We start from the raw sequence: 15,685 nt of genomic DNA, 5'->3' as shown, positions 1-15,685 counted from the left end.
AGGGAAAGCAGGCAGTTCCTCTGTCCAAAACAATTTCAGTTTTTGTTTTCAGCTAAAGCATTTTGTATCATTTCGTCTGTTTTAGAGTGTGAGGTGGGACGTTTTACACCCAGATTATTACTGCAGAAAGTGTGTATGTGTAAAGAACTGGGGTTTTCCCCTGTCATCCTTTATTCCTAGTGTTTATTTTTTAGTTTCCGTTTCTGTGATTGGAGGCATTTAATGCAACCACAGAATCTCCTTGTCTGTCCAGCTTAACAAAATAACCTATAAAGAAACAATTAGTGTTTTTTAAATTGCCAGTATATTTTACTTATCTTAAGCAAACCGAGCTCAGTTAGTTGGTATAGTGGTCCATTAAATTGATTAGGATAGACATTAATTCCTTCAAGCAAAGTGTTACTCTCTCGTAACTAAATTTTGCCAATACAAGAGATTTGTCACCACCCACACATTGATGCATAATTAATCATTTTCACACAGATGGTTTTGGTTTACTGGAAGAGTTTATCTAAATCCCTTCTTGCCTCTCCCCAGTCCCCCAGCATTGTCCGAATGTGTTGGGAATCCAGGAAGCCAGGCAAATTCTTACCAGTCTCAGCAGCCTCAAGAACAGTCGTGAGTTCCTTAGAGAGCTGAGAAAGCATTCCACCGCAGGGACTTAGGAGCGTTGTTGGCTTCATTGCCAGCTGTTCGTAGCTAGAGGACATCTGCTTGAGAAACTCTTTCTCTGACTTTACCTCTGCCGATTTTACAAAGAACTCAGTATGGAATGTGATTGAAACCTCTTTGGCCTTTGTCAGGTGAAGTTTACTACAGAAGTAAGTATCTCCGAAGTGACACATACAACCACAATATAGAAGCAAACCGGATCGTGGTGTCTGAGTTTGGAACTATGGCTTATCCAGATCCATGCAAAAACATATTTGCCAAGTAAGCAATGCTTTTCGCAACAAGATTCTTCTATCTATTTCTCTGTCCAGCACAGATTTCTTTCTGTTTAGCCTTGACACATATTTACAAATACAAAATTTGGTTTGTAAATTTGCAGTTATTAAATATTGGAAAAGGCCAAGAGATATACCAGCACTGTACTCTCTATAGGTTATTCTAAGGCAAATATTTTAAATTCATTTTATCAGCAAAGTGAGCTGTTTTATTCACTATTGCAAGTAGATTTTGTAATTTTGAAAAAAATGAATATGTTCTTTTTGAAGTGTTCTGCAGAAGTTTAGAAAAATTATACTCTTTAAGGGGAGAAGCAGCAAAAAAGGAAAAGATGAAGAGATGGGTAAGGAATTAAATCAAAGTTTATTCAACAAAAAGAAAAAAGCATTAATCACTTCCAAAAAAAAAACCAACCCAGAAAACATTCTGGATTAAAGATGCCTTTTACAAAAAAAAAAAAAAAAAAAAAAAAAAAATAAAAAAGACCTTTAAAAAAAAAAAAAAAAAAAAAAAAAAAAAGATGAAAAATTCCTGTTGTTTCTTGAGTCACACGCAGAGCTCTGAAGGACTGGAACTGTACGCCTGAGCTAATCTTATGTTCGAAATCAGGACCACTTGAGATCGCTGCAGCAGCGGCTTTCATACCGTTAGAAAGGGATAGGCTGCCTATGAGAGGCAAGGTGTGAGCCATCATGTCATCACCTCTCTTGTAAAATTGACTGTGGATATTCCCTGACAACTGCAAGTAGCTTACCCATTTCTTCTTCCCGGATGAACTCTCTTCAATGACCCTGAATGTGGTATTTGATAAGAGCACATGCATGGATAGTTATTGCAAAATAGCTGATGTGTTAAGTTGTGCTGAGGTAAGATGCTTTTCTTCCCTCTTCTAACACTGGCATTTTAAGTTCAAAAGGGATATAAGCAAATTTGTCTTGGCTTCAAGTGAATGTGCTAAAATTCAGCACTAATAAGGAAAGCTGCCAAGCCCACATGTGAAGTTGGATTTTCTTTAGAATAACAACTGTGATACAGGATAACACCAAGAACAAAAATATTCCATTAGGGAGTATATGAATCCACCTATTTTATGAAGACATACCCTGAAAAACCTACCAGCTTTTAGACAGAATCTCTTAGGCCAAATTCTCACAAGGTATGTGCAGTGTAATTAGCCCATCCTGACAAATCAGTGCAAACAGCTGACAGCAGGGCTGAATCTGGAGGTAATTCTGCGTATCAAAACCCAGTTTTGTGCATATCCTTAACCCTCACCCAGTCTGAGGGCATTGAAGAAGTCCATGTCCTCTTTTCCACCCTTTCCACCCAGGCAGTGTAGCTCTGCTTCGCGCGGGGTGAGGGCCAGCACGCTTGCTGCTGCTCTGACGAACCACTCTGACTTTTCCCTCTGCGCAGGGCCTTCTCCTATTTGTCTCACACCATTCCTGAGTTCACAGACAACTGCCTGATCAACATTATGAGAACTGGGGATGATTTTTATGCCACCAGTGAGACTAACTTCATCAGGAAAATCAATCCGCGGACTCTGGAGACACTAGACAAGGTATGAACAACTGTCTGGCATCCTGGTTCCTTTTCTGCCAATGAATACACTTTCCAGCTGACTCATCAGGTTCCTTTAACATGTGCAGGACACAAAACTGGAAAGATGCTTTTCTTCTTCTGCTATTCCCTTACTTTTGAAATCATGGTAAGGTGAAATAATGGAAGACATAGTGAAGGTGCCAGATCCTTTTTAAGAACTCAAGTTCAGTCCCAGGGAGTTTGGGAAAAGCTGGGCTTTGGGCAATTTCACTTGCACATAATCTAGCAGAGCTGCCAGAATAATACTACGTGTCATGTTTATGATATGATTATTTTGGATGATTTCCATTATTATGCAGTAGTTATCAAATGATTTACATAATTAACAATTCAGTAGGTCAGTTATATGACTACTTTTTAAGTACCTTATGCAAGATATTACTTAATTATTAAAATTAAATCTAGAAATATTGAAATACACAGTGAGTTTTTTTCTAGCATGCAGTACAGTTTGAGTACAATTTCCAAACTTTAAATCAAACAGAAATCTTTTTGCTCAAGAAGAGGCCTATTAAATAAACTGCTTTCAAGATGAAATGGGCATTTGCAGAGTAACTTCTTTAGCCAGTCCTTGTTATGGGAGGATTGTTGTGGCTGGAAGGGATTGGTGAATATAATTCAGATTCTGTAACTTGGTTCAGCCTTGAATTAGGAAATCGTGTTAGTATCTACATAAGTCATTTGGCTTAATTGTTTAAATTTAAAGGCCTTTTGAAAATGAGGTACCAATAAAAGGCTGCCAGTGCCAAAAAGCTGGTGGGATTTGTGGTGTTAGTTGAGATCAATTTTAATTCTCCTACACTTCTCTAAAGTCCCCTATTGTATAATTTTCTAGGTTGACTACAGCAAATACGTAGCTGTAAATGTGACAACTTCTCACCCGCACTATGATAGTGATGGAAATACTCTTAATATGGGTACTTCAATAGTCGATAAAGGGAGAACAAAATATATTTTATTTAAGATTCCTCCCTCTGTGCCAGGTAAGATATGTCTTTTATCAGTATTTTCTAGAAACTTGTTAGCAATTTCTTCTCTTCTGAGATTACGAGGTGGTGATAGAGCTCTTCTAGAAACTGATGACATTAAGTTTCTTAATTTTAAGATACTGTGAACTTAATGTTAACTGCTTAGCCTGTCTGGGCACGTGCTGTTACAAAGGTTCATCTTGAATACTGCATAAACAGAGTATTTCAGTATGGAGTACCTTGGGTTTAGAAGATTTTGCTTTTAGAAGAATTCTACTTTAATTATTATTAGGGTGAACTAACTCTTAAAAGAGTTCCCTATGTTGTGATGTGCAAAGGAAGAAAAGAAACAATTTTATCTATAGGTCAGTATGTATCATTTGAAGTTGTAAATTTTAATTTTCTTCATAGATGAAAATGCTCTTTAAATGCCATGGTTATATGGAAGCATAATACCTAACACCGAGTTAATTCCTCTCTAACCTGGCCTGAAATACCATCCTTTGCTCACAGAGCAAATCACTTACTCCTTTTCCTTTGACACAATCTTTTTGTGTGTGTGTGTTGTTTAAAATCAGCTGCTCATGTGATGTCTGTCCTCTTGCTTGAACAATCAAGAAGCCTTCCACAGCTGAAAGATGTTTGTAATCTCTAGTTGGGGCTTAAAGTCAGTACAGATCAAACAGGAACATCTTAAATGTTAAAAAGTGTGGAGGCATTTGACCCCCCCTTGTAAAGCTGCTGATTTAATTGAACCTTATGTTCTCTGTGCAGGAGCTTCTGAAGACAGTAACCAGTAGAATCAAATACTAAGGCAAGGGGACTCTGACTAAATGAATATCACTGTGTTGCTTAACACAAACAACTTTCTTAACAGGAAAATGAAAATAAAATTGAGGAGAATCTGTTTTTTCCTACTTCATACATGGGAGAATTTCAAGCACAAGAATGGATTGAAATTTATTATAAATTTAATTTTGTTTTTTATCATTTCTATTCAGAACAAGAAAAGAAGAAATCTTGTTTTAAACATATGGAAGTGGTATCCTCCATCCCTTCTCGCTCTCTGCTCCACCCAAGCTACTACCATAGCTTTGGAATAACCGAAAATTACATTATCTTCATAGAGCAGCCATTCAGACTGGATATTGTCAAAATGGCAACTGCTTACATGCGAGGTGTGACCTGGGCTTCCTGCCTAGCCTATCATAAGGAAGACAAGGTATTTTTCCTAATGCTGAACAACTGAGTCAGCCAGGGACCTTCTCCACACTGCTCTAGTTTTCATCTGGTTCATTAATTTCAATAGCTCCCCCTTTTTTTTTTCCCAACCCTTGGCTTCCATGTTGCACATTTTTTTAGAAGTCATATTTTTTTGAATACTCTCTCCCATCTCCAGAAATTTCACAAATAAATATCTGGTGCTGAACTGCCTGGGAAAGGGAATAGTTTGGCATTGTTAGAAATACTGTGTGCTAGCAGAGAAATTCAAAACTGCTCTAGCACCCCAGACACATACAATTGCTCCTGGCCCAACCAAAATATTGTATATTGTGGATGAGATCTGCTCTAGATCCATTGCATCAGACGGGAGAGCCGGACTCGTAGAGAAGCCCGCATCCAACAAAAGAGGAGTATGTGGCAACTGAGGAGAAAAACCTGTTTCCTGAGGACCTTATTTCCACATGCTCTGGCCATCAACATGTAGGGCCTGCTGGGGTAGTGGACACCAGCACAGAGCACTATAGAGACTCTGGACTAAGGCAGATTTATTTAACTTGAAAAGACAGCAGAGCGTTTTACTGGAAAACTTCGATCCTCAGCCTAGCTCATATAGTAATTTGCAGCAGTAAAATGAATTTAACGCACTTCCACACTCGTTTTATTCCTGCATTTTTTGTTGTCAGATTGAAATCTCTTGTCTCCTAGGAGAAAATCCTGAGTTCTAAATATGCTTCAGTAGAAACAGACAATACATTAGAATGTTGATGGCTACCATTAAAAAAGTTTTCTAAATATACTGATCATTAACAATTTTAAATATTTCCTATCTTTCAGACTTGGTTTCACTTTGTAGACAAGCAGACTAAAAAAGAAGTATCCACCAAGTTTTACACTGATGCTATGGTGTTTTTTCACCACGTAAATGCTTATGAAGAGGATGGGCACATTATTTTTGATCTTATTGCCTATGCAGACAATAGCTTATACGAGATGTTCTATTTAAAAAGAATTAATACATGCTTGGATGAAGACAACAAGCTTACCTCCGTACCCATCTGCAAACGATTTGTTGTTCCTCTGCAGTATGACAAGGTAGAAAGAAAATGGTTTTTAAATGTTCTTTGATCAGTAATTTAAAATATATCCGTGTGAATAATGGGAGAATTATTAGTTGCAAGCCCTTATGTGCAAATTTCTGATTTTGAGTCTTGTTTTCTGTGTGTATTGTGAGAAATGACAACGAGCAGCTGGATATACAGTTCCTTGGATGTAGATTCTGATATCATCCATTATGGAGAACAGGGCTGTTGAGCACACGCAATGCCCTTGTCAGTGAGACTTTTTGTAAAATGCTATCAAATACAAGCAGATCCATCAACTTGGCTGTTGACTGAAGGGCACGCATGAGGATTGCACAATCAGTTTCTTCCACTCTCCTGGAAGCCTATATACAATACATGCATACTCCCAACTGTTGCAATGGTTTTATTAAAATTAGAAGATTTCATTTAAGCGTGAGATTTACCCAGAAGATGAAAGATTTTATCTTTCAGTTTAATTTAAAACTTCATTTTACATCATTGTTTGCAGGGAAGATTTTACACTGCCCAGCAACTCAGGCAAGTTTCTGCCTGACACATTTGGAATGGATAATACTTTTTCTTTCTACATCCTAGAACCTTGCTGCTTTGTTCATGTCTCAAAAACAGTTACACAGCAATGACAAAGGATGTGTTGGATCACACCAGCTACTCAAACTACCCAGTAATCATAAGAATTCAGCAATAGCGTATTAAAACCAAGAACACATTACATGTACTTTTGCACTTGATTTGTAGCAGGTGCAAAAAAACTTAACCTTGGTGACTTTTACTGGGAGTTTGATACCTGATTCCTCGAAACCCATCTTCATTAATTAAATTTTAAATTCACAAACTATGTGATGCATTTATTGTGCTTCTGGAACATAGCCGTGTCTGTCTAAACCTTTCTGAAGGCTTGGTGTGATTGAAAATGACTTCTCTGTGACACAGAATCACAGACTGGTTTGGGCTGAAAGGGACCATAAAGATCATCTCATTCCAACCCCTCTGTCATGGGCAGGGACACCTCCCACCAGACCAGGTTGCTCAAAGCCCCGTCCAGCCTTGAACACTTCCAGGGAGGGGATGTCCACAAACTTCTCTGGGCAGCCTGTTCCAGTGCCTCACCCGCCTCGCAGTGAAGAATTTCTTCCTTACATCTAATCTAAATCTCCCTTCTTTCAGTTTGCCCGTTGTCCTGTCACTTCACTCCCTGATAAATAGACCCTCCCCAGCTTTCCTGTAGCCCCCTTTAAATACTGGAAGACTGCTATAAGGTCTCCCTGGAGTCTTCTCCAGGCTCAACAACTCCAACTCTCTCAGCCAGTCCTCACAGGGGAGGTGCTCCAGCCCCTGGGTCAACTCTGTGGCCTCCTATGGACCTGCTCTAGCAGGTCCATGTCCTTCTTACACTGGGGGCTCTGGAGCTGAGCCAGTGCTGCAGGCAGGGTCTCATGAGGGCAGAGTAGAGGGGAAAATCACCTCCCTCAACCTGCAGGTCAGTCCTCTGAGTATAAGAAGATTTGTAATGAAGAGGTCAAAATCTAGTGTTACAAGATAAGCACCGTAAGAAGGAAATTCTTGAAGCTAGATTATTTGTTTCATCCTGAAATTGTCTATATTAATAACAAAACTGATGAAATATGTAAATTAGAAGCATGTTCTTAGAAATGCATTACTATTTCAGCATGTGTCTCTTTCAGGATGCTGAAGTTGGTTCTAACTTAGTCACACTTCAAACTACTGCAACTGCTGTAAAAGAGAAAGATGGCAGCATCTATTGTCAGCCTGAAATATTATGTGAAGGTGAGACGTAACCCTTATACAAATCTCAAGTATATTCTCTTACACACACATAGTGCGTTCTAATAATGCCTAAAAGCTGTTGATATGTGTAGGGTCTTTTTAAAGCTGACAGAAATTAAACTTTTAATTAATATGTTTAGTGTAGAAATTGACAATATCTTTCTCTTCTTCTCTCCTCTGGGTCTCTCCAGTAATATACAACCCTGAATCTCTCAGATACGTATTTATCAAGAGTGAAGTCCTTTAAATGTCTGAAGTTACATTAGTTTTACATTAATACAGGATCCCAAGCCTGATCTTAAAACTACATGGCTTGCAAATCTACCTGTTATAAGAGTAATTTTAGTTAAATAGGTCTGTTATGTAGTTCCTTCACTTATTGCTGTATTTTATCAAGGCTGCCTTTGAAAGTGGATTTTTAAACTTTTTCAGGGGATAACAACATGAATATGTAAAGATTGTATCTTTAACTGAAGTAAAGGTAATTTCTTACAATGGTAGCCTCCAATTAGACTCAGATATTCACATCTCATGAATTTGTGAAGAAAGAAAACAAAACAAAATTTTTAAAAAAACTTCGTATGTTCCAGTATAATGAATCCATAAGAAAGAAAAACAATCATTTTTAACTAACAACCTTGGTTTAATTATATTATGTTAATATCAATCTTCAGCTTTTTTGAAATTCAGATGTACAAAATCTATGCAACACTCCTTTTAAATGCTGTAAAATTTTTTCACGGGGCAAAACTTTATGAAGATTGGCATGTGTAAATGTACATTTGAGGTGTGGTTTTTTTTCTTTTCTTGTTCCTAAGTTTTGAACTTTATTTTACCCAGGGATAGAACTGCCCCGCATCAACTATGACTATAACGGCAAAAAATACAAGTACATCTTTGCAGCAAAAGTCCAGTGGAGTCCTGTTCCTGCAAAGGTATAATTAAGATTTACGAAGTCAGAAAATGTGTTTATAGAACACAGATCACATTTAAGCAGTTACAAGTAGAACGTGCTTTAGTTTGCCCCAAAATACAGCCTAATCTGCATTCATACATGCAAATTCAAAGCGTGGTTCTGAGGCCAGAAGCTGAACTCTTTTTATCAACATCAAGTTAAAGTTTCTAAATGGCAACACTGCAGCTGGGGACTACGTTCTTAAACTTGAGCACCTGAAAGCAGGGAGCTTACAAGTTGGACATCTACGTTAGCTTACTTGTGTGATTACGACAGCCTCCCTGGGCCAAACGATGGAAACAATCTATCTTTGTTTTACTAGCTGAAGGTATGGCACATTATTTTCAGCTGTTAAAAGCATGTAATTCCATGGGCAGAACCAACGCTTTCTAACGGCTGTGACTTTGAGATTAGATTCCTGAATATTAATAGTGTTTCTGTCGAAACTTTTCGCATCTGTGGGTCATTCACATGCAAAGAAACAAAAATGCCTAGATTAGGATCCTCATGTTGTACCGTTTCCCCTAACAAAGTGTTAATAAACTGAGGCTTCTCTATCCAGCTTTATGCTTCCACAAAGTCTCTTGAGCATAATAGTTACTGAGACCCTCACTTTTCTGCTAAATTGGGCTGACCTTGTGTAATGTGCCAAGAGCTAGAAAGGAAAGAGTAGGAAGAAGTACTAGACAGACATAAATCTGTAATATTTTTTTCCCATTGGGAAGCATAACTTAAAAAGTAAGTTACTGCAATGTTATGTAATATACTAAAAATATTAGAATAATCTCTAATTTTTCAGAAAGCCTTATCTTTTGCTGGCTAGTTCTGTATTAGAGGGTAGCAAATGCTTTATGTGTGTATGTATGATGCCGGCTTTTCTGGAGATAGCCTAAAGTCCAAACAGATTGAGATGAAAAGTATTGATAGTTGAAGGTAAAAGTATTGTACAGACAAACTCACTCTTTATAATTCTTATTTTGAGACTGTGAGGCAGCACAAATTGAGGTCACTGTTGTTTCTTGTATATAATTACCACAACCCATTACAAAATAAAGCTGGATTTCTGCATGATGCAAGATAATGTATTGCAGCACATCTGACAGTAGCTCAAACAAATCTGCAAGTTTGTGATTCACAGTTTAGATAATCCCTGCTTGACTTAAATATAACAAAAAATGCTGTTAGAAGATTAATTCTTTCACATCAGTTGGTTTTTAATGAATGCAGGCACAACAACCACCATGTATAATCCTTAGATATAGTCTGTCAGTGAAATTGCTGTGATTTCTTAATGAAATGAAATGAAACGAACACTGTGTGATGATGCAGCCACTAAATGTGACTCCAAAGTTTAACATTTTCCAGATGTTTCCTTCTTGTGATGACACATGCTTTGTGGCTCCTTTACTCTTAGCATTGGTCCTCCATGCCAGCAGTCTGTTCATGTGGTACCTTTGGAATAAAAGACTCTCTGGGTCACTGACATTTTTCTTTTCTGGTCCCAACAATTTAGGTGGCAAAATTTAATATCCAGACAAAGGAGATGCTCCAATGGGGAGAGGACAACTGCTGGCCATCTGAGCCCATTTTCATTCCCAGCCCTGATGCAAAAGAGGAGGATGATGGTAAAATAATGACAACAGGAGTTTTGCATTAAATCGTACAAGTTTTGTTGTTCTTAAGCAAGAAAGCTGGGTTGATGTTTCCACTGTGCAATTAAAATTAGCAGTAGGCGTTTTACTCCTGAAGACAAAAAAACAGCAACAGTGGACCAAAATCAGCTTGTGTAATGCCCCAAGGTAGGCACAAAAAATAAAACCAATGTGTAGGACTTTCCCGAGAGCCACTCTTAGCTGGATTTATCAATAGTTTGAAGCGGCTGAAGCTGTGGGAAGTCACCGTTCTTATAGATGTGATCATGAAGTGGCACTGCAAGTATCCCTGTAATCTCAGTCCTGTTCAGTTCTCAGGTGATTCCTTGCAAACACAAATGGCAAGTAGCTCAGAGGATGAGTCCCAAACCTGCCAGGCACATAGTTCCATGCTGGTTTCCTTTTTTCCTTTCCAGTGAACTGCAGGGAGACCAGGAAAAAAGCCAGAAGGGAAGCGTTCAGTAGCCCTTTAGCCTCATTAGACTTCTTGGTGGAGTAACCACTTTCAGTTTGTGTCCTAAAATTCTGAGGAAATAAGAAGTGTTTCCTGACAGTGTTAGCTTTTTTCGCTTGGTGTGACTAGTGTATGTTTCTAATTCTTTGTTTGTATGTCTCAGGCATTGTTCTGACCTGCATTCTGACCTCTAATCCAAAGGAACCCCCCTTCCTACTTGTCTTGGATGCTAAAACATTCAAAGAATTGGGCCGAGCCTTAGTAGATATAGAAATGCATCTGGACCTGCATGGAATGTTTATACCAGAAAAAGATTTGAAGACTGAAGCTGAGTAAAATGCTATTCATTCTATTACATAAACTGAGACAAACTTCTACCGAATGTGGGACAATGTAAATCAGGAACAACTGTATCTTATGACAAGAAATTACTAAATATCACCTCTTTAAAACTATATATAATCCCTTATAAGAGATAGCAATAACTTTTACTACAAATAATTATATGCACAACTGGTAGATAACTGTTCCAAAAGAAGAATGATCAGTATTAAGTGCTAATGTTTTATACAACTCATGGGGCAGGGAACAGGAGACAAAGGTAACAAGAAACATTGTATTTGAGCAGAATATAGCTTTCTGAGCAAATGGAGTACTGTATTAATAGGGTGGTGCTTGGTATGAGTCACATACATCTGCAGGTCAGGGACTGTTTCAAGGCCGCAGCGCATGATGAAAGTTATCTCCTGCCAGAAAGCCTCACATTAAACTGTCTGCTGAGATACTAATAGTTCATGGTAACGTTTTCGTTTGGTGCTTGATTTCTTAAACTCCACCATAACCAAAATATTACATGGAGGTGCTACAACTTTCTGATTTGGAACCTAGAAATATACTGCTTTGCTAATAAATTCATGGTGCACTTTTCCTTTTTATATTGACAAAACATGTAACTTGAAATAGAAGATATGGTTTTATGTCACATTCAATTATACTTTAGTGTTGTTGAATCTTAAGCACTTTGTATTTAAATCAATTTTCCTTTAGGAGAATATCTGACAAGACATTTCATGTAATTAGATTATGACATTTTGTAAAAGAGAAACAGAAATGTATTTCTGGAACTGTATTTCTGTATTTTCTGTATTGCAACAGGTTTCCCAGAGAGGTGGTGGAAGCCCCATCCCTAGAAATTTTTAAGGCCAGGCGGGATGGGGCTCTGGGCAGCCTGATCTAGTGGGGGATGTCCCTGCCATGGCAGGGGGGTTGGAACTGGATAATCTTTAAGGTCCTTTCCAACCCTGGCAATTCTATCATTCTATGATTTCTTAATGTTGCTGCTAGTCTCTGTTAGTATGTGTAAGAACGAGCGTAGTCTATTTCTAGTAGAACTCAGACATACATATTCAACAAACTGTTTAGGTAGAAGATGGAAAGACCTAATTTATCAGTTGAACTACATAACAGCTGAAACTACAAACTCGTGTTGCTATAGCTAAGCGTTTACTTTCCTGTCTGCTGAGGAGCATCCATATTCTGACATGAGTTTATCGTCATGTCACCTGTAACAGATGCTTCCCAGTAAAAGTATGGAACTCTCATTCGCAGTCACAATTAAAAAGTGTGTTTTGACGCAGAGTTCAAACACCAAGTATACTGTGACTGATTTTTGTTACAGGAGTGGTGTTTCCTAATCCTTTGAATGTATTTCTGTTTTCTGATATGGGCCGTGGATTTTTTTTCTTTAAATGAGGGCTTTTTTGATTTTGAATTGTATTTTCCTATTGTAGCCCCCTTTAACTGTTGGAGGCATCTTTACTGACGGAGGAAACTAGGTGTACATCCATCCATTTCAGGTGTTCATCTGGTCTGTACATAGCACCACACTGCTCAGGTATCTCTCACTTTCTTACACGTACACTCAGTGTCTCTGCTGCTCGCTGTGTTTTACAGGTAGCAAACAGAATGAAATCATTGTTACTTACTATCTCCCCATCACATGAGAATCAGGGCTTTGGTGACTTGTTCGTGATTACGTAAGATGTTTATGGCAGTGCAGGAATTAAAGTAACATCATCCATGGTTCTTGTTTGTAACAACTGTACCTGCCTTTCTCTGCTTAAGCCGTTGCAGTCTGTAAGGCTATTTTTAACGTAAAAAGAAGTCACTGTGGTCAGATCTAGAGTTAAAATGTGCGGGTTGGGGCATTCAAATGTTTATTATATGTTCCATAAAATGAAAATCAGTAAGGTATGTCTGCAGAAATAGTAATGTTTAGTGTTTTCAAGGGGTATTACCACTACTATTTAAGAGAACTTTATCTTCTAAAGAAGAAATGTAATTCCATTTTTGTAAGTAATGTGGAACCAGTGCTGGAATGGAAGAGTGACTTCTGATGTTAACAAAGGACACCAGCTGTGGAGTTGTTTCTTTTAATCTGAAAACGTTTGGATTTAACAAGTCTCCACAAATGTTTCTGGAATTCTAAAGTTGTAATGAATCAAAAGTCTCCTTTTAGGAGTTTGTATCCAGATTTTCTTCTGCTGAATTTATAGTGCAGTGTTTTTGGATTATCATGAGTTTGGATACAGGAGTTACCTGACTTCTGAGGCACTAATTCTTGCTGGCAGAGATGACATGACAGGGGAATATTCATCACAAAACCAAACCAGATCTGTTGTCTGCAGTTCAAGAAAGCAGATGTGTTATTTATGTCCATGAATAATGCAGAAAATAAATCATAAAAATTTGTCTTGGGTATTGATTTCTTAAGCAGAGTGTGCCATATTCCCTTGATCAGCATTACACAGGATGAGCATCAAGTCTGCAGTCAACCTGAAGAGAAAAACAGCAATGTAGATCTGGATTTGCCAACCTCAGTATCTTCCTGTGGCAGGGACAGTGTGCATAAAACCACGTGGCTAATCACAAATTTGCTCAAGAATGTTTTTAGCAGCTGCAATAATGATCTGATGAAACATTTACCCTGAATATGGTAACACACTGTCATTTCTAGGCTGACAATAACAAGGGGAAGGCAGATACACTTTGCCAAGTGGCTGCAAGGCTTGTGAAATTTTTTTGTTGTGGTAACATGGCACACAGTAATGAGCCTGTCACTAGGTTGGCTTCTCTGACATCCTTCGCTATGAATGAAATCTTGTGGGACAGAAGCATTTCATTCTTCTTTTGCACCAACTGAAGTAATAAATTAGCCTGGTAAAAGTAGTGGAGTTATTGTAATGACATAAAAAAGAATCGAGATTTAGTGACTGCAAATAAAAATAGTAAGGATAGATAGCTCCATTAAAGGAAAAAAAAACCCCATAGTTGACCAAGAGAATCAGGCCACGCGTACGCATACATATAATTACTTCAAAGACGTTACAAATGGTCCTCTAGGTGGTAGAGTAGCTCTGTTTGTGCATTTTTTTTATCAACGGGTTTCCTTAAGTGGAACAAAAACCAAAGCATAATAATTAATTTGTTCTTTGGAAGTGGATATTATCTGTTACACCTTGTCCCATTGCCCCACATATGCAGCAGGAAGAAGCAGAAACTGTTTACTAGGATGAGTTAAAAACCAGAAATACAACTGTGTTTTCCTACATAACAATCTATACAGGAGGCACAGAAACAAACTGGTGTTTTTAAATAACGAGGCCACTCAATGACAGCTTTTGCAATAATTTAAACCACCGTTCCCTTGGGTATGCAATTAGCAAAGTAATAACAACAAGCAAAACACATCTTTCATTCGCAGTCAGGATGCCCGGTTCTCTGTGCTTTCATTACCCTCAAAGGGAGCTGGGGACGTGTCCTCTGCAGCTATTGTGCTCTTCCTCATTCTATACTTGACATCCTGTATAATTATACCCAAGCCAGAAGTGGCCTTCTAATATTTTTAAATGACTATATTATAACAGTAGGTGATGCAAAGTTGCTGGTGTTTTCTGCAGGTCAGTACGTTTTTTAGGCCTTCCATCATACCAGGATGTGAAACGCATCCTCTGCTGCTTCTCAAACTCTTGTTGGAAGCTGCACAACAAACCTAGAGCCTGGTCCTCCTCTGAGACCCCTCTCCAGTCAGAAAGCGCTTAAGCAAGGCTTGAGTTGTAAACACTGGCTTGACTGGAGCTATTCACACTCTTCACTTGGTGCAGTGTTTTGACTACTGGGATCTACATGTGCAGATGTCCCAGCTGAAATCTCCATCTGGAGAACAAAACAGCATTGTGTCTAGCTTGGAAGGGACAATGTTGCCTTTGTAAACTCATCCATTTTTCTTCCCTGTGGGAATATTTCCAGATCCCTTTGTTGTTTTGATTTTTTTTTTACTAGTGGTTAAATGATTTGGAGACACCATCAAATTGCACTAGGATGGTTTATAAAATTTGAAGTTGCCCACGCTTCAAAGGTATGTACTTTTAAATACCATGCTCGGCATCACTGATTTAATGCAACGCAAATAATAAAAACACGACAGGTTGACTAGATTGGGCCCTCTAAAAAATTTTATTCTCCCAGCAAAGAAAAGAAAGGTGTGACGATGTCCCTTCCGTGTCTCACACCCTGAGAAGCTGCAGTCAGAGCTGGGGGCCTGGCAGGGGGGCTGCATTCGCCCCGTCCCGGCAGGAGAAGCGGAGCTGAGTTTGTGACCACGTTCCACTCGGTGCCAAGCTTCACCACCTCAGTGCTCTTCAAGGGAGCAGCAGCAGATGGAACCAAGGCATTTCTCAGATCCACGGACTAAAAACTTGTGAACAGCCTGAAGAAAACCCCTTTTTTGCCTGAAAAAGGGCGTTATTTCCAGCGGGCAGCTCTCGAAATGCGTCTCGCTGTCTTTAATTCTCATTCTCTTACCTCCCCCATCCCGTGCTAACGCCGATCATTTCCACCTCCACCTCATGAACGGGGAGAAAAATAAATAAAACGCGGGGTTCAGTCACATTTTAAGGCCGAAAGGGAAGAAAATTTTAAAAAACTAATTA

The 15,685-nt window shown here is 38.6% G+C and overlaps 1 protein-coding gene across 1 annotated transcript in view; it reads left to right on the top strand.

Moving 5' to 3' along the window:
• BCO1 (beta-carotene oxygenase 1) overlaps window positions 1-11,030 on the top strand; it is a 15,828-nt gene extending 4,798 nt beyond the window's left edge. The window contains exons 3-11 of the mRNA XM_009873393.1: window positions 804-933; window positions 2,365-2,512; window positions 3,389-3,536; window positions 4,523-4,743; window positions 5,580-5,837; window positions 7,531-7,633; window positions 8,474-8,568; window positions 10,102-10,213; window positions 10,858-11,030. Of these exons, the coding sequence (XP_009871695.1) occupies window positions 804-933; window positions 2,365-2,512; window positions 3,389-3,536; window positions 4,523-4,743; window positions 5,580-5,837; window positions 7,531-7,633; window positions 8,474-8,568; window positions 10,102-10,213; window positions 10,858-11,030 (1,388 nt within the window). The remainder of the gene's footprint in view (window positions 1-803; window positions 934-2,364; window positions 2,513-3,388; window positions 3,537-4,522; window positions 4,744-5,579; window positions 5,838-7,530; window positions 7,634-8,473; window positions 8,569-10,101; window positions 10,214-10,857) is intronic.
• The last annotated feature ends 4,655 nt before the right edge of the window (window positions 11,031-15,685 follow it).

Source organism: Apaloderma vittatum, unplaced genomic scaffold (assembly GCF_000703405.1).
Source record: "Apaloderma vittatum isolate BGI_N311 unplaced genomic scaffold, ASM70340v1 scaffold11137, whole genome shotgun sequence".
Lineage (NCBI taxonomy): Eukaryota > Metazoa > Chordata > Aves > Trogoniformes > Trogonidae > Apaloderma > Apaloderma vittatum.
This window is presented reverse-complemented; position numbering and strand designations above follow the sequence as displayed.